At 38.3% G+C, this 18,133-nt stretch overlaps 2 protein-coding genes across 8 annotated transcripts; one reads left to right on the top strand and one right to left on the bottom strand.

Moving 5' to 3' along the window:
• Positions 1–1,141: 1,141 nt before the first annotated feature.
• On the bottom strand, positions 1,142–5,319 carry LOC122082753. Of its 7 annotated transcripts, none has more exons than XR_006141397.1 (5): positions 4,273–5,319; positions 4,065–4,136; positions 3,334–3,976; positions 1,584–1,657; positions 1,142–1,470 (listed from the first exon to the last, which is right to left on the bottom strand). XR_006141397.1 is itself a non-coding variant. In XM_042650517.1 (3 exons), exons 1-3 carry the CDS (start codon positions 5,083–5,085, stop codon positions 3,971–3,973), a joined length of 891 nt encoding a protein of 296 aa, XP_042506451.1. In that variant the 5' UTR covers positions 5,086–5,319; the 3' UTR covers positions 1,142–3,970. The 7 variants fall into 7 exon arrangements, 1 of the variants encoding a protein (XP_042506451.1); XR_006141398.1 differs by having other exon boundaries at positions 3,445–3,976; XR_006141394.1 differs by having other exon boundaries at positions 1,584–3,976.
• A 10,145-nt stretch (positions 5,320–15,464) lies between these two features.
• On the top strand, positions 15,465–17,797 carry LOC122081415 (probable isoaspartyl peptidase/L-asparaginase 3; the record flags this gene model as incomplete). Its single annotated transcript, XM_042648536.1, is given in 5 exon segments — positions 15,465–15,964; positions 16,317–16,488; positions 17,034–17,098; positions 17,248–17,649; positions 17,739–17,797. Coding segments are annotated over 5 exon segments (752 nt in total), but the record flags the coding sequence as incomplete, so codon positions are not given.
• Positions 17,798–18,133: the final 336 nt, after the last annotated feature.

The following is an 18,133-nucleotide window of genomic DNA, read 5'->3' as shown; positions in this document are numbered from 1 at the left end:
AAGGGCTAGAGAGGAAGAGACGAGATGGGACAGAGGATAAGGGAGAATAGGGTAAAAATGTAAAAATAAACATACATGGTGAGAGACTGACGTTGTTTTGGGTAGTTTTGTAATACCAATCTTTGTTTTGGATAAATCAATTGAAACAAAGATTGGACGAATAATTTAGTAAAGTGAAATCCATTTGCAGATAATCTTGTAATTTTACCTTTCATTTTCCTTCCTTCTATCCAATTAAAGCCCTAATCCGTTACCCAAAAAAACAAACGTAGAGCCCTAAACAAAAACATGTCGGTGCAGCTTTGACTTTTGTAGGTTGTTTTTTCTATGGTTTAAAAGACCAGACAGCATACCAATTACATGTCCAATCTTGCCTTTTCTGGTTCAACCATGTTCGGCAGAAAACAAAGAATAAAAAAAACCACGATCTGAAAATTGTGTGGAGTTCCATTTATCCAGTCTCTATTCTGTAACTGGTTCGGTATTTAAAACCGGGATCTCTCACCTGTATAGTTGTATTTCTCTCTTGTCTCCACTTGCTTATATTTAAAAGATAAAAATACAAAAAAAATTCCTTTAAAATGGAATTTTTCATTATTCATTTTAACGTAAAGAAGTCTAATTTTCCTTACATCAGAATGGAAGAATTCTCTCTCTCTCTCTCTCTCTTTTGAAATGTTGACCCCAACTGAAAAACTGTGGTGCAGCCACTGCCAATCTCCCATGCCCCCATTGACACGGATGCCCTTCTCATCATAATAAGAAAGAAAGAGGCAGCACATACTGTCCATGCGTGTCCATGTCAGCAACTCAGCACAGTTACCAAAACACCCTTTATATCAGTCAAATTATCATATCTTTCAAACAACCGATCGCAGGGTAGGGATTCAAAACACAGAATCGGGTTCCAGAATCCGGATTGTTTCCAACCGATTCCACTCCCAGCAGCTATCCCTAGAATTGATATATTCTTCGCATCTAGGTTGGCCAGAATCGAGATCGGTCAGCCGACTCCGATCCCAATTCTTTGAAACCGTGGGTGGGAGTCGTAGGACCATGCGTGCTTTTCTTCGGTCTAGACACTACGGCTTGAAATTAATCAACTCATTATTAAAGACAAAAGTGTTATTGAAAGGCAAAAGATCAAAAGAAAATATTGACATTCCAACTCTCAGATAGCCAAAAAATAACCACATAATGGTTCCTCCATGAAAGACAAACTAATATAAAATCTCTCCTAATAGAGATAAGAATATGACAATTACATTCCAGAAAGAAAAAAGTAAATAACCACCATCAGCATTCACCACTGAAATAATCTCTCGCTGGGGAAAGAATAAAACTGAGCAGGCTAACAGCAACTCAATTTCCATGGTCGCGTTTAGACACAGCTTTAGATGAAGAAGAATGGTGGAGTGCAATTCATGTTGGGTTACCAACCCCAATTAGCAGATACAGTGCTCAATAGTCCTGTCGGCACAGATGATGGATCCAAGCAGACCAAGAAATTGCAAGTCAAACCTGCAAAAAATTGATTCTAAAATCCGGATTACAACTCCATACTATCAGAATTTTGATGTTACCTAGACCGAGTCTGGACATCACCAAATGGCGATCCGATGAAGCAGAATCAGGTTTTTGCTTTTACTCATGTAGCCTGTAACAGATATGAACCTCAATCATTACCTAGCAAGACCCATTAGACCCAGGAGACAACAAATTGCATCTTTTGTGGAAATCTCAATGTGGAACTTGAGACAGACAGCTATGTTCTCAACAAATGTTGATCTGTATCAATGGCTGAATGAACACTAAATGTACTTAAGCTTTTCTTACCAGGTAAGAAAGGCTTTAACATTTTAACTTTTAAGCATGTTTTTCTGTATAAGATTGATCTGTAAGCATTTAACTAGACAATGGTGTCAATGAGGGGCATTAAAAATGAGATGATTTAGTTAGTTCATTAATAATCAAATAAAAATTCAATGTTATTCCATATGATTGCTATCCACGCGGACTCCTTTTAATGTTCAATTAATTCCATCAATCTTCCACTAAAGTCAGTCCCCTTCCCATTTCTTGGAACAAAATCTTCGACCAGTGCAGTTAAGACTCCTTGGTGGTGCACAGATTAGATGTGGATTTCATTGATGTTGCAACATGGAAAGAACTTCTGGGTGGTAAGTGGTAGAGATGGTATGATACGGTAACAAGCATTAGAGAGCAAATGGTGTGACAGATAGATTTCTCATTAGGGCCCAAAAAAGCTCATGTTTTGACATTGGATTGATGACACAGATATCAAGTTATTTCAAAATCCAGAATATATCCAAGTTCTTGGCCTTCTTGTAGAAGAAAAGGGCCTGCGTTGAATAATGTGGATTTTAACAGGTAAGATGTCTAGATATCACTCCAATCAGATGTCAGAGAAACAAATCTGTGAGTTTGGTGGTATAATGGTAAAAGAGGTAATACAAATCAAGATACAGTTCATCTAGTAAACCTGTGGAAAGATTTTGGAATAAGTTCACGAACATTTCACAGGGGTAATAGAAATCAAGATGCAGTACAAGATCTAGTAAACCAGTGGAAAGATTCCGGAATAAGTTTATAAACTATTCAAAAAGGGTAATAGAAATCAAGATGCAGTTCAAGATCTAGTAAACCTGTGGAAAGATTTTGGAATAAGCTTGTGAACATTCAATGGGGCCGCTGGGGGGGGGGGGGGGGGAGGAATAAAAAATAACATTTTTGCAAGAGAATGTTCCAGCAATTAAGCATTAGAGACTACAGAGTGGACAACCAAAGAAGAGTGTCAATTCAGATTCACAAATTCTCCTTAATCTGCAGATAATGAATGCGATGTTCCATCCCTGATACTCATAAACTCACCCATAACATATTCTATCAGAGATCACTCAGGCTGAGGAAATAAAGGTGTAGGTTAGTTGTAAAGGCTACTACCATCTAGCCACTGTAGATGTCACTAAACTGCAGATGACAGACTTGAATAAAGAAACAAAGTGAGGTATGGACTTTTAGAGCCATAGTAAGGTTCTAAAAGTTTGGGAAACTCTAATCAGAGAATGATCAGTTGGATAATTGTGAAAAGGTTCTTGCCATATTGCAAATGAATACTGTATAGTTATCTTACCATACAATTTTTTTAATCAAAGGATGTCACAAGAGTCACAGTTCAGAATTTGAAAACATGCACTGAATGATCCCATAATTGGATCGTAAAGTTTGTACTTAATAAATTCTCAAATCTTCATAAGCATAATGATGCTTCTGAACCATCCAAAAAACTGAAGATAGATGAGAATGCTGTACCCTTTTCAGCCACTGTGATCACATAATGAAGAAAATGTGCCACATATTATCATGAATTGACTGACAACAAGAGTAAGTGGATAATGAAACATGTTCCTGATGTATATATACTTTGAACCTCATCAGGTGTTCCCCTTGATGCTTGTGAAGCTGAGTCAGGTGCAAGTGTCTTGCAGAGAAAGGCAGCAACATTGCCCTCACAAACTCATTCCCGAAATGATTTATGGTCTGCAAACTAATCATACACTTGCTATTCTTGCCTCCCATACAATGTAGGGATGCCTGCAAACATTATAATCAGTCAATAAATCATAATTTCTTTTGATGAACATGAGAATTACATGGAGCACTACCAGTTCTGGAGCATTCAATCAGAGCAACATTATTCTTTCTACTAATCCATCTGTTACTTACATCTGACGCTACTAGCAAAATGGAAAACAGCTATGCTCCTCAGCAAACTGATTACAAACTAAACAAAAACCACAATATTTATATGCTGTTTCATGAATTTCCATCTTCTTTACAGATATATGGTATTATACCTCCACTAGAGGTCTCAAGGTAGAGAGGTGATCAGCCTCCAACTTCTGGAGACTCCAAGAATCAAAAACTGTTTCGCCTCTAGTGATCTTATCTACCTCTGCAAGAAAGATGATCATATATCAGTTACACTAACCAAACAGACTACACCGAACATATGATCCAAAAAAGGGAAGAAAAGAACAGACCTTAGGGGTAGCATCAGGAACTCTGTACGAATCTGCAGTAATCCCAGCCAACCAAATACCGGGGAAAACGTTCTGCAGAAAAACAATAGCACTGAGTGAGAAATCATAATCATAAGAATCTACAGAAGTGTAAAAGAAAACAACATGAAGCACATCAAGCCAGAAAATCCGCTAAAAGAAAACGGGAGACATAACAGAGGTTTCTTACATCCACTTGTTTCTGTACATTCCTTGGTCTCTTCCTCGGCCTCCGAGATGGCTTGGATCCAGTCAACGAGAAGAAATCCTCTTCAATCTCCTCGCGAGAAAGCGAGATCGAGAACTGCCGCTTCTCCTTCTTCTCTACATTCTGAGCTTCAGCAAAACCTCTTAAACGAAGAGATTTTGGTTGATTCTCGGGCTGTTGCATCGGAGGAAGGTCATCTAGCGAATCTCCGTTCTTCGAAGACCCTCCGTTATCAACCGGAGCCCTAAAGACAGCTCTCCTTGGTCTCAGATTCCACGGCATCGGCGCCGATTCCTCTACTTCTCCACCTTCAGCAGGAACAGCAGCAGCTTTATTCTTCGATAGGGACTCTTCTTTACTACTCGTGCGGATACGGATGAGGAGCTTTTTCTTAGAATCCTCCATTCCGGCAGCGTCGGCTTCGGACGCCGTCTGATTCTTCAATGACTTCTCCGTCGTTAAGGCAGCAGAAGAACAAGAGGAGAAACTGAAACGATTCTTCGAACTGCGTGATCCAATCTGATACTTCCGATTCTCGGCCTCGGAATCCTTTATGCAGATAGAAGCAGAAGCACCTTCAGATTCCACTTCGGAGGGCGAAGATCGGTGGTCCGGCGGCGGAGAATCTCGCGAAGAATCAACGAGTTTACGGCAGCGGTGATTGTTCATCTGATTCTTCCCCCATTTCAAAAACGGCAGAGGAAAATTGTGCAGAGGCTGAGATTTCACAGGTGCAGTAGCCATAACTTTACTCAGTAATTCTTCTTCGGCCGCCGAGATTTCTTGAAATACCATCTAATGTTAAGTCACCGAGAGACCGATCGAGAGAGAATAATTAGTCTCTTCTCTCTCCAATCTGTCTCGGAGTTGCAGCAGCGGAAACAAAAACCCTAACCGCGTGAACGGCGAGGAATGTGAGGAGAACGAAGCGAAGCGAGCACGGAGGCTTAGAGGAAGAGCTCAGAGTAGCGCCGGAGGAAAGTGCAGTGTGTATCTGTTTGCATATACGCACACTTATGTTATAGAAGCGGAACAGCGGGAGTAGTTCTTTTACGTGTATATTTTTGTTTTCTACCGTTTTTGCCCTTAAACAATATTTTATTTCCCAATGTAGTCCTCGCTTCCCTGGAGGTTTTAAGCCTCTGATGGTTTCTTGGGTTGTGGAGCTTCCTTTTTCAGTTGTGATGGAATTTCGCGGAGAGTTGTTAACCGTTAGGTCACCGGATGGCTTTTAGCTGCAGTGTCTACTGTCGACTTTTCTCACAAGTATAACAAAACAACAAGAAAATAAGGCAAAATTGACTTTCCCAAGAAAACCTTTTTTTTGAAAAATGGATTTTCCTAAAGAAAGATCGTCTGTACAGTCTCTGGTATCTTAAATCCTACGGTTTCCTGTACTGCATTTCCTTTGCTCATTCTAATATTTTCGACACGTGGCATATAATGTATGAGAACTTTCGTACGGACATTGATCGTGTGGTTCAGAAAGCTGGAATCAGAAGAGATCTGTTGGCGATCGCCTGAAATGGGCTTTTTCTGATGTTAGGCCTGCACTAACATGGGGGCTAATGAGGGGACGTACAGGGTAATATCGTATTTTATGAGGGTGGGGTTAACATTTCATCCCCAACATGTCTATGTGCAAGGCCACACGATCAATTAGTGTTCTTTTATCCATTATGATTGTTAAATTGATTTCCTTATGACTTTTTACATAACAAATTTTCGTTATCCGATATTATTTCTCTTTCGCTTCCAAATGATCACTCTAAGTTTTGTTTGATTAAAAAAAAAAAAAATTTATTCGTTTCTTAACAATTAAACTAAGCCTCGGCAAAGGGTTGGATTCCCCCCCCCCCTTTTCTTTTGGTAATTGTTCATTGCATTTTTCATATATAGACCGTAGTAAAAAATCATATTTAGATGTTGAGTTCGTAGTTTTGACTTAGCTAGGCTGTTTTTAATGGGGTGCATTAGTGCTTTACTAATAACATAGAAAGGACTCTTATATATATATATATATATATATAACATTGAAGGGACTCTTTTTCATTATGTTTGACTATATGATTGATACATTCAATGTTGACGGACTATCCATTTTTTTGGTAATTGACAAAATGTGGGATTGACTCTGATCTGATACTACCGGTTACTACGGGCAATAGACGACCTCTTATGAACAGCTTTTGATCTCTAATCGAATAAGCCTGATTTTCCTAAATTTCATCAGATGGGTGGACAATCACTTCAGTCTCATTCTTCAAGATTGCCTTACCGACACCTTTCCTTTCATTTCCTCTTTCTTTTGTTCTCGATTCCATGGGGGATAATAGATCTAATGGTACCACAATAAGTAACTCATTTTATTCAAATAAAAATAGATAATATTCAAACCTCTATAAAAGAAAAAAAAAATATGATAGAGCACATCTCAAATTTCTAAGAATAATAGGAAAATTGAAATTAATGCCAATGCCAATCATAAGTATGTTTCCCAAAGTACTTTGTGAGGGTATCTTCCTTTCGGATATATTTGCACAAGAAAAGAGAAGAAAAGAAGAGAAAATAAAAAATAAAAAATAAAAATAAAACACATAAATTCATTATTAGTTTCATTGTTACTTTAAAAAGGGAAGGGGGTTCTCTCACAAGAAGCAAAGTTACACTGGTGCTCTTTATGTCTCTCCTCTTGGCACCCTCATTTTTGCCTCTATTGTCGTTCAAGTACTTTGTTTTGCACTCCCCATTGGCTTGCTGTCCTATTAAGTCCGTTCAAAGAATCCTTCTTATAATAAGAAGACGGTGGATGCTAGGTTGTGATTCTCTCTGATACAAATTATTTATTATTTTCTCTTTCTTACTTTGAATAAGTGAATCCAATGTGGATGACACATTTTTTCAAGACAATTACTGATGTCGTGTGCAAATTCCTCCCCACACTTGCTTTTGTGGGGAACCCTCTCCCTAGTGATTATTACCATTTGTCCATGTGGCTAATTCTTTTGTTTGGAAGCACCATATGACCAAAAAAAAAAACAAAAGAGGATCTTATCCAATTAAGTGTTGGTTTGATGTTTGTCTTTCAAAATTCATAAAGGCCTGAACAACATATATGTAGCCACTTTTTTTTTTTTGGGGGGGGGGGGGGGTGGTGGGGGTTAACATATGTACTCACCTTATACCATGTATTTGAAACCCCACCCTATACATACTCATTTAATGCATTTTGAGGGCACGTGTAAGCATTTTATATTACAACGGGATCTTTCTCTCTTTCTACATTTGCATATGCGAAAAAGAGGAAAGTTGAAAAGATTGTATAAAATTGAATTTATTGTTAACATTTGCTATTTCCCTTTACGGATTGATGTAAGGGATTGGAGATGCACTTCTAATATAGTGGTGGTAACTAGCCAATAGAGGTCTAGCATAACTCAAAGGAAAAGTCGTTTAAGGATTTTTCATATTTAGATGCTAAGTTGGTATCGTAACAGGTATTTCGATGTGTACAGTCATTCGCTCTATGTGGTAAAATAAGGTAACTCACGTTTTTTTTCTTGGTAGAAATAAGGTAACTCATTTTATTCAAAGAAGAATAGATACTGTTCAAAGGTCTAGAAAAAAATGATAGTCTCACATCTCAAATTTCTCAGAATAATAAGAAAGGTAGAATTAGTGAATTAGTGCCTTAGTGCCTTAGTGCCTTAGTGCCAATGCCAAATCTTATGCTTGTTTCCCCATCTGCCTCTTTGTTAACATATGTCCCTTTAGGCTATTTTTGCTTGGTATAAATTAAAAAAAAAAAAAAAAAAAAAAAAAAAAGGGGGGTGGGGGGGAAACAAAGTAAGACATAAATTCATTATTAGTTCATTACTTTAAAAAATGGTGAGGTGAGGTGAGGTGAGGTGAGGTGGGGTGGGGTGGGGTGGGGTGGGGAGGGGTGTCAATTGGGGCAAGCATTGTAAGTTATGCTAGTGTTTTCTATCTCTATTTGTCGGATAAAAATCCTCTGCGATTCCCATCTCATGCAATTCTGTGCAATACCTCCTCTAGAGGTCGACACGTGGACATTCTGGATTGAACGGCCCAAATTAACCCTCCAGTGAAACAACCCAAAACCGTGGTTCTCCAGCTTAAACCGAACCGAGTTGACTATACAAACCCAACCGGTTCAGGTTTTAAGTCAAAACCTAAGAGATTTCTATCCATTCCCTCTCTTGACTCTCTTCTCTCTGTTATGTCTCTCCCTCTCTGCCCTAACTCACATTTTCCTGGGGTTAGGACTCACCCCAAGAAGGAAAGGATTGAGAGGAAGAAGAAGAAACAGATCGGTTCCCGTTTAGGGTTTTTAAACATTTTCCCATAATAGTGGTCTCCAGAAGTTGGAAAATTACTTGGACATTAACTAGGAAGAGAGCGAATCAGAAATGTTTGCAAAGAAGGGGAAACATTGGAACCCTTGCAAAATCGATAAGCAACAAGCTCCGTCTTAATGGAGGTTTCGTTTTGTTTTCTTTTATACCTTTTGGCTGGGGAAGGAATGAGAGAGGTTGAAGTAGGGTTCTGGAAGAAAGGGAAGATCTTGCTTTTCTTGTATAACCCAAATCAACCCTAACCTAGAAAATCTTAGATCTGAATATACCTAATTTCTGATATGATATTGTGAAGGAATTGAGATGGAAGCCGAGAGATAGGGTAATGGTGATGGTTTTGAAACAACCTGATTTGCAGGTTTTGAAACCATGTAATATTTTGCTATAAGTATCAAGGAATCAAAGCTCAAGTGGAAGAGACCATGGCTCCTTTTCATCTAATTGGAGATCTATCTGCCAGTGTTGCTATTTGGAACTAAGCTACTTCTTTAGTCCGACGAATTAGTGTTACCTTCATCTTGAGAGCCAAACATTTTCCCTCTTTCCTCTCAAAGAAGCAAACAAGAACTGATTAATCTCTAAGTTGTCAGATTAAAGATTTCCACCCCAATGCAAACAAAGAAGCCAATGTTTTGGCATTTTAAACTTTGTGCTTAAGCTCCCCTCCAATACTTTGAAACTTTATAACATTGTAACAACAAGAAAGGCAGAGCAATTCCTTGCTCTCTCTCTCTCTCTCTCTCTCTCTCTCTCTCAAGAAGAAAAGTGAGGAATTCATCGCTCTTTCTCAAGAAGAGAAGATTGTTTCAAGAAGTACACATCAAGAAGATCAAGAAGAGAGGCAGGGCAATTTTCAAACCGTTGGGTTGGAATAGTCGACTCGGTTTGATTTAAGTTGGAGAGCCACAGTTTTGGGTTGTTTCACTAGAGGACTAATTTGAGCCGTTCAATCCAAAATGTCCACTTTTCAACCTCTGGAGGGGGTATTGCACAGAATTGCAAAGGATTTTTATCCCTATTTGTCTCCTCTTGGCACTCTCTCCATTTTGTCTCTCTATTATCGTATCGTATTGTATTAAGTCTTGCACTCTGTATTGGCTGGCTCTCCTACCACAGTGATTCAAATAAATCCCTCCAAATAATAATAAGAGGAATTATCACTCTCCTCCCTGAACTTTCAGAAAATATCAAGTTCCCCCACGATTTTTTAATTAATTCACTCCCCTCCTCCTAAATCAAAAGATTCTACCGGGATTATGGGTTAAAAAAATCTGTTAATTGACTTTTTTTTTTTCTTTTAAATTCCCGAAATACCTCCTTCCCTTTAGTCAATCATTTCAAACATCAGGCAGAGCATCACTAGTCTGATCCCTAGTCAAAGATATGTTGTTGTTGATGATGAAACCTAACATCTCGCCGCCAGTGAGAGTCTCTGACCGGCATCGCCTTCATCGTAGTATTGGGAATGGTGGGCAAAGGCTAATGCAGTAATGTGCAGGAATGAGGAGCAGATTTGGAAGGTGGGGCTGAAAGGGTAGAGCCATTGCTTTAGAGAGAAACTTTAAGGGTTGAAAAATTAGCAGGGATTGTACCGGACCGGTGGCAGCGATGATAGAAGGTTCTGCTAGCTGTAAGAGCCACTCAATGGTCTCACCATCAGATTTATGACCCAATTCATGTGTCAATTGGAAAACCCTAGCCGCACAAATTGCGGGCATAAGGATGCAGCGGCCCCTTCCATTGACCTTCGTGTGCCTATCTTTTGATGATCTCTTGGTAGTAGAGGAAATCGAAAGTTGTTTCTTCTTGGAGGGATCGATGAGAGGGGCGAATCTGTTAGATGGATTGGTATCGGATTTGGTGGAGATGGCGAGGGAAGCGTCAACAAGTCTAGATAGTGGAGGGCTGGTCACCTTTGTTGCTAGAGATGGTGATGGAGATATTTCATCTTCCATGATATGGGAACTCTCTCTCTCTCTCTCTCTCTACCACAGAAATTGTAAAATTCTAGAAATCAAATCAACAGAGAGAGGTTTTTCCTTAAAAGGAACGTCTACAAGCATTCTGATTTGGGTTAATTTTCTAGGAGACGGCCATTAAAGCTATAAAAAATGTTGCTGAGAAGCTCTTCTACCCCTATTCTTGGGTCCCTGCTCTGCTCCTCCAAGACCCCAAACAGGGATTTTGAGAATAGCTCCAGTAACAACAACAACAACAACAACAAACACACATCTAGCTCTGATAATACTCTGAAGAAAATCTCGTTCTCTCATGGTGGGTGCCCTCATTTCAGTGCCTTCTCCTGCAACTCATCTCCAATTTCACACTGTTGTGACCTTCTCTGACTCCGAACATGAACCCAATTGTACTAGCTCAAGAGGCTTTTGAAAGGGCCTGATCCGATGGCAACTGAGAAGGACTTGCTACTGCCTCCTGCGATTTAGACGATTACACAACGAAGCAACTGAGCAGAGCTTCACGAAGGCCAAGTATGTCTTTTTTGGAAACAATCCCAAGCTTCTCTGTTTACAGTTCAAGAGAGGGGTCTGAAGAAGAAGAAGATATGGTTCAGAGAGATGGTTTACTTGGGAGGACTGTCACGATTGGAGACTTCATCGCGGCTGCGGCGGGAGGTGGTGAAGTCTCTTTTGAGAAGAACAATAACATGGGTTTGATTGTGGAGGAAGAGCTTAGCTTTGGGATAGAAGAGGAAATGAATATGGTGAGCCCACTTCTCTATCCAGCAAGAGGGATTGGAATTGATGGGGGTATTTTGGGAATAAAAAAAAATAGAACAGTCACTTAACAACTCTTTTTAACCCCTGGTCACTGTTGATAGAACCTTTTGATTTTTTTGGGGGGGGGGGGGAAGAGTGAATTAATGGAAAAAACCGTGGGGAACTTGATATTTCCTCAAAGTTCAGGGGAAAAGAGTGATAGTTCTTCTAATAATAATAATAATAATAATAATAATAATAATAATAATAATGATATTAGAAAGAAGAAGAAGAAGAAAGTTTTCAGACTATGTAATAGTGTAATTTATCTCACAAGATTTTTTCTTATTTTTTCTTTCCTAGTTTGAATAAGTGAGAACCTCATGTCATATATATATTTTTTTTCAAGATGACCATTGATGTGGCTTGCAAATTCTTTTCCACACTTGAATTTGTGTGGAACCTCTCTCTACTAATAATTATCATTTGTTTTTGTAATTCTTTTCTTTGGAAGGTCCATATGAAAGAAAAAGATTACTATCCTAGTGTTGATTTCATGCTCATGATTGCCTTTCAAAACTCAAGAAGGCATGAAAAACATATATCCACTCATTTTTTTATACCATGTATTTTGAAACCCCACCCCGTATATGTACTTATTTAATGCATTTTGAAGGTATGTGTAAGCATTTAATATTATGATAGGATCTTTTTCTCTTTGTAAATTTGTTTATACATTTAGAAAAAAAAAAAAGTTAGAAAGCATCATATAGCAATGAATTTATTGTTAACATTTGCTATTTCACCCTTTATGGATTGATTGATGTAAAGGGTTGGGGCTGCATTTCAAGAGTAGTGGCAGCAAGTAACTGGTGGAAATCTAACGAAAGTCCAAGGAGAGGTGTGCATTCAACCCTCCTACCCCACAAGCGACAACTCTCCCTAAAGTGATAGTAATAGATAATAGTAGTGTAGCAATAAGTTGCCCAAATGGGCACCTTGCCAGCCCCTTGTGGTCTTTGTTTGGCCTCTTGTGGTTCCTTGTCTAGCACCCATTTTTAATTAAAAAATATCAATACATAATAGAAGATAATACATGGAAGAATCTACATATTTTCTAAATATAATTATGAATCTACATTAAGCAATATATTTTACTTGTTATGCAAGTATTACAACCATGATAACCTAAAGGGGTTGCTCAGTTGGCAAAGAAAGACCAACACCTCAAGAATTTTAAGGTCATGAATTCAACTCTCTCTAAGGCTAACTATTTAAAAAGAAAAAGAAAAAAAAATATTACAACCATGTCTGAAAAATTGTTGGCAACAGGCTTGTCGTCCAAGTCTTCATATCTACATCTTTTAGCTAAATTAATATTTGGACTCGGGGTTATTTGAATCTATTGATTTTGATTCAAATTGGATTGGAACTAGTTAGAATCAGCTATAATTAATCATAACCCAAGAAATTAATTAAAATCGGGAAGATGCCACGAAGAATTCCACACACACACACATATATATATATATGAGTTTTTTATTTGAAGACTTATAAGATCTAGTTATAAGAGATAAAATATCATTATTTTTTCTGTTGTTTTGCTATATGATAATTTATTTTCTACTATTAACTGTAAGCGTTTAGGCTATTTTACTCCATAAAATAAAGAAAATTATAAAGAATAACTATTAAGAGCATTCATAGTGGATATAAAAGAGGGTTTATATCCACCATTCATTCCTTTTAACCACAAGTCAAAGAAGGGTTTGATCCCATGGATAGTGGGTGGATCCCCATGTGAGGAGAGTAACTCCTCTTCCCACGTGGGTAAATGAACCTAGAATCGGTTTTTAAAAGTGAAAAAAAAACTCTTTATCCAACAAAATCCTTCTTTTTAATTCTTCTCACATTGTCTTTCATAATTCCATCTAATTTGATGGGATTTCGAGGGAAGTCCAAGGGGAAGTTGGAACTTTCCCATCTAACCTTCTTCAAAAGCTAATCAAACATGCTAAGAAAGGATAAACATAACTTTTCTTCATTTACCTATTCTTGTCTTGAAACTTGAATTTACCTATTCTTGTCTCGAAACTTCACAATATATAGGACCCAATCCCCATCTTAGGGAAAGCAACTCAACTACTATCCTGATAGTAGCCAAGTTCCTACTACCCCCAGTAGCAATCAAAGAAATAGAATCTCGAAAGTAGGTTGAAACTTTTACCTTAGAAGGATATTTTCTACCAGGGTTAACAGGAAATTGGTAACAGCAAAAAAAAATTAGGAAAATTACATGATTACCCACTTTTGAGTTTTCCTTTTCATAATTACCCAATCTATGTTTTAGTTAGCAAAAATACATTATTTTGAGTTTGGGTTTACAAAATTACCCAAAACAATGTTCAACCCTCAATTGAGGAGATTTTTTGACAGTTTTACCCCCACCTCCCTTCTCCCAACCGCTTTTATGTGGTTGAGTTTGTTCTTGTCTTGCTCATGGTGGTTTTGTTACTTCTAAGAGTTGATGATGAAACTGATCTTCTCTCCTCGTGATCCGATACTGTTGAGAAATTGGCAGCATTAATTAGCAGTGATAACACTCCAGCTCGCTTCACTTGGTGTCACGTAGCTTGACTTGCCATCTGATGCCTGTCGAGTGAGAGTGTGAGACACAGATGAACTTTCCCTAAAAAAGACTTGATGTCGAACAAGCCTGAACTGGCATCGCTCACCATGTCTAGTTCTTGCATCCCATTTCTGCCTCTGCCAGAGTTTCCTTGGGTATCCTTGATTTTGGAAATGGTATCCCAAGCCAACATATTCAGTCCCAAGTCTCCAACTAGGACCCTAATACATCGAATGTATTCCTTGGCTCATCTTCTTCCTCCATTCCTACCATAGCAAAAGGAACTTTTCGAACTTCCCCAATAGCATTTCTTCTTTGAATTGATTTAGTTCCCACCAAATCCCAAACAAAAGTTCCCTCGACTGCAATTTTGCGGAATTTGAAATCAAATGGTCTGGGCATATGGACGTCAATCATAGAAGAAAACCAGAGGTCATTAATTGCTTCACTCTCCCACCTGCTCCTCTCCCATTCGTAGAGATTCTTTTATAAGTGCAAGGAGTCACCCGCATTCCAGAAATAGGGGTAGAAAGAAGAAGAAGAAGAAGAAGGGGGGATTGGAGAAGGTGGAAGAAGGGAGGTGGGGGTTAAAACTCTCAAAAAATCACCACATTTGAGAAATGAATACTGTTTTGAGTAATTTTGTAAGCCCAAACCTAGAACAATGCATTTTTGTTAACTAAAACATAGATTGAGTAATTTTGTAAAAGGAAACTCATAAGTGGATAATCATGTAATTTTTCCAAAAAAAATTTTCACGTTTGAAGTGTCATCTTTTGACTTTCCAAGATGACATCATATGCATCACCCCCCAAAAAATAAAACAAGTAGTTGACTTTGGAGCCCTTTTCAGACAACCATATTGCAACAGTGTAGTTTGTAGGCTACAAGCCTACCATATTTGAAATCAGAGGCACCCTTCTCCTCTTATAATACATGGTTGATACTTGATAGTACCCTTTACCAAAAAAAAAATTGATAATTGCCTAAATCGGATGTTTGGGTCTTCCTCGACCATGGCTGAAGGAAAATTGTCCTCTAAATCACAAGGCCTTAATATCAAAGATTACGAATGAGATTTTTAAAAGATGAAAAACTAATGACGAGTCTCACTTTAAGCAATACTTTAAAATACAGAATTGAAAATCAAATTGATCACCATCAATTGCCTTCAGATCTGAAAACTCATCAATTTTTGGGTAGAATGTATCAGATTAACCGGAATCAAGAATGGTCATGGAAGCCGATTCACTAATCCCAATTTTCGATTTTTGAATCAGGTTTTTAGACTATGTTTGGAAGTCAAAAAAAAAAAAAAAAAATTACATAATAATTTTTATGTGTTTGTATGTCTCATCAAATTAAAAAAAATTTAAATTATTTTTTTCTTTTCTTTCCTTCCCTTGTGAGTTCTAACTTTTGTTTAGGTAACTTGGTCGGGCATGTGCCAGGCCGAGTCCATACCACACTGGTATGCACATGTTTGCGTTCGACTGAACCCAACGTTTGCCCTGCACCTGCCCCTGCCCCTGCCATTGCCATTCACCATCGTCATTTGCCAGGATTTGCCAATCCTCTACCCAACCAAAATCGATCGGACAACCAATCCTTATTTCCAGGAAACCGATCAAAGTCCCGAGAAAACTGAATTTTGGGCGCCAGCCAAGTGCTCATCAGAAAACTTATCATTGATCGGATTGTTGATTCCCATCTTCTGATCTATATTATTTGATTTTGAGGAACAATCACCCTGGTTGTGACTGTACCTGTTGAATCATGAATGGGTAGCTCACGCGTTAGCTATGAGCTTGCGAGTAAAGACCAGTAGATCGTAGAGACTAAAAGCTAAGAAGCAGTAATGGTAGCATAGGAACGCTCTGGTGTTCCTCTCTTGCCACATGGCTCAAAAGAATTTGTATATCACAGTTCTCCTGCTCTTTGTTTCATCCAAGGTAAAGTGGCTCAAAATTCAATTTCCTCAATTGGGTCTCATAAATCTCGACCTTGTTTTTTGATCCTGCAATTCCTGCAATCTAGTTAGTCGGCAACTGGGTTTTTATCATCTTTATTGAAATTGCACATTTGGTAAAATAATCGTCTTTCTTCTGTCTCTGCGGCTGGGTTTTCATCCATTTGACATGCACTCGGTTGATATAATTTAATTCAATTTCGTAATCTTATATAATCGATTTCTCATTCATCCTTCAGTTGCTCTCAGTGCTTCGTCGACTTGATGGATTTTCATCCATTTTCTTTATATATATTGTTGATTTAGTGTCAGTAATACTTTCATCTCTAGTGCAGGTCTTAGGGCATGAATCCCTAGACTCAGTGCAGTACCCTTTGGTCGTGAGCACCTGGCCCTTCTTAGAGGCAGTTAGAGCCGCTTGGAGGGCTGTCGACAGTGGGTTCTCTGCCGTTGATGCCGTAGTGGAAGGTTGTTCTGCCTGTGAAAATCTGAGATGTGATGGTACAGGTGGGAATCTGAGACCTAGTTGGATAAAATTTGAGTATGGTGTAATATGTTTGATTTATCTAGTAAAGACTAAAGAATTGGTTTTCTATATTAGTTCTGATGTGGTGGCTCTCATTGTGATGAGTATTGTTTATTTGACTAATGATAGATATGGGTTTGTAAATAGCAATCACTTCTCTTTGTTTTGCCCAAGCTATGACTGAGGTTTTAGACTCCCATTTTATCCAGGGAGAGTTTGGATTTTTTAATTTACTGGTACTGTTGAACATTTGGAACCACTAGAATTTTGATATCCCCCTGAAGGATTCTGAGCTGTGAACTCATCCAGAAACAACAATAGATTGCGGTTAGTTTCTGACCGCTGATTTACTCCATCATTATTACAGTGAAAAAGAGGAAGCAACTTGAACGTACCACTAACTGATTTTTGGTTTTTATCACTGTCATGGTAAAAAAATGTAGTGTTGTGGGTGGGATAACCAGTAACCACCTGGATATCCATAAATCATTCATAATAACCATTGTACTGCTATGATTTTGGTCAGTTGGGCCTGGTGGGAGTCCAGATGAAAATGGTGAAACAACAATTGATGCTCTGGTCATGGATGGGGTAACACTATTCATGCTTATTTCATTTTTACTTTGATTTTCTGTCTGTTGTTTTGTTTTTTTTATTTATTTTTCTTCTTTATTGTTATTTGTTGCCCTGCGTCTATTGAAAATGACAGTCAATGTGTTTTGCCAACGGTCTCTGAGTAGACAACAATGGAGGTTGGAGCTGTTGCTGCAATGAGATATGTGAAAGATGGCATTAGGGCTGCAAAATTAGTGATGCAACATACTCAGCACACTCTGCTTGTTGGAGAGAAGGCCTCAGACTTTGCCATTTCTATGGGTCTTCCGGGGCCCACAAACCTTAGTTCACCGGATTCTGTGGAGAAATGGAATAAGTGGAAAATGAATGGCTGCCAACCAAATTTCTGGAAGAATGTTGTGCCTGTAAATAGCTGTGGCCCTTACCAACCAAAGGATGTTTCTTCTGTGGTGGAACTCGCTAAGGGAACATGTTCGATGAGAAATCATTTGGAAGCTCCTCCATCAAACTCACATCATACAAGTCTACATAACCATGATACAATCTCCATGGCAACAATAGATAAGGTAACTTGCTGTTTACTGGAATCCTTTCTGCCTTTTTGCCTTTTTGTAATTTTGTCGTTTTCATAATTAAACTCATGTTCCTTATGTAGACTGGTCACATTGCTGTTGGTACATCAACTAATGGAGCAACTTTCAAGATCCCTGGCAGGTAGTCTCCCCCACCCTCTTCTTTTTCTTGGTAAGTTGTAGGTAGTATCCTCATTGTAGCTCTGAGTTTGACTTTTGAGTGATCATGTACTGTGCCCTTATATCTTCTCCTTTTTCTGCTAAGTTGGTTGATCCTTGTATCTCAACTTTGAAAGCACTGTGCAGTCTTCAGTATCTTTACTTCAATTATCAGTGACAGAGATCGTAGTATATGTAATTCTTTCCGTTATTATTTATTGTTTTTTTTTTTTTTTTTTATATTATAATTAAAGGTGATGCACTACACATATTGCTTCGAATTTGACATTGAATACACTTGTTTTGAACTACTAGGACA

Source organism: Macadamia integrifolia, chromosome 6 (genome assembly GCF_013358625.1).
Source record: "Macadamia integrifolia cultivar HAES 741 chromosome 6, SCU_Mint_v3, whole genome shotgun sequence".
Classification (NCBI taxonomy): Eukaryota; Viridiplantae; Streptophyta; class Magnoliopsida; order Proteales; family Proteaceae; genus Macadamia; species Macadamia integrifolia.
Note: the sequence above shows the minus strand (reverse complement) of the source record. Positions and strands in the feature narration are given on the sequence as shown.

Excerpts from the sequence above, each read along its gene's own strand:
- LOC122082753 (XM_042650517.1), bottom strand. The coding sequence starts at position 5,085 with ATGGTATTTCAAGAAATCTCGGCGGCCGAAGAAGAATTACTGAGTAAA. Across the intron at positions 4,137-4,272 it reads ATGTACAGAAACAAGTGGAT|AACGTTTTCCCCGGTATTTG; the intron begins GTAAGAAACCTC and ends GTTTTTCTGCAG.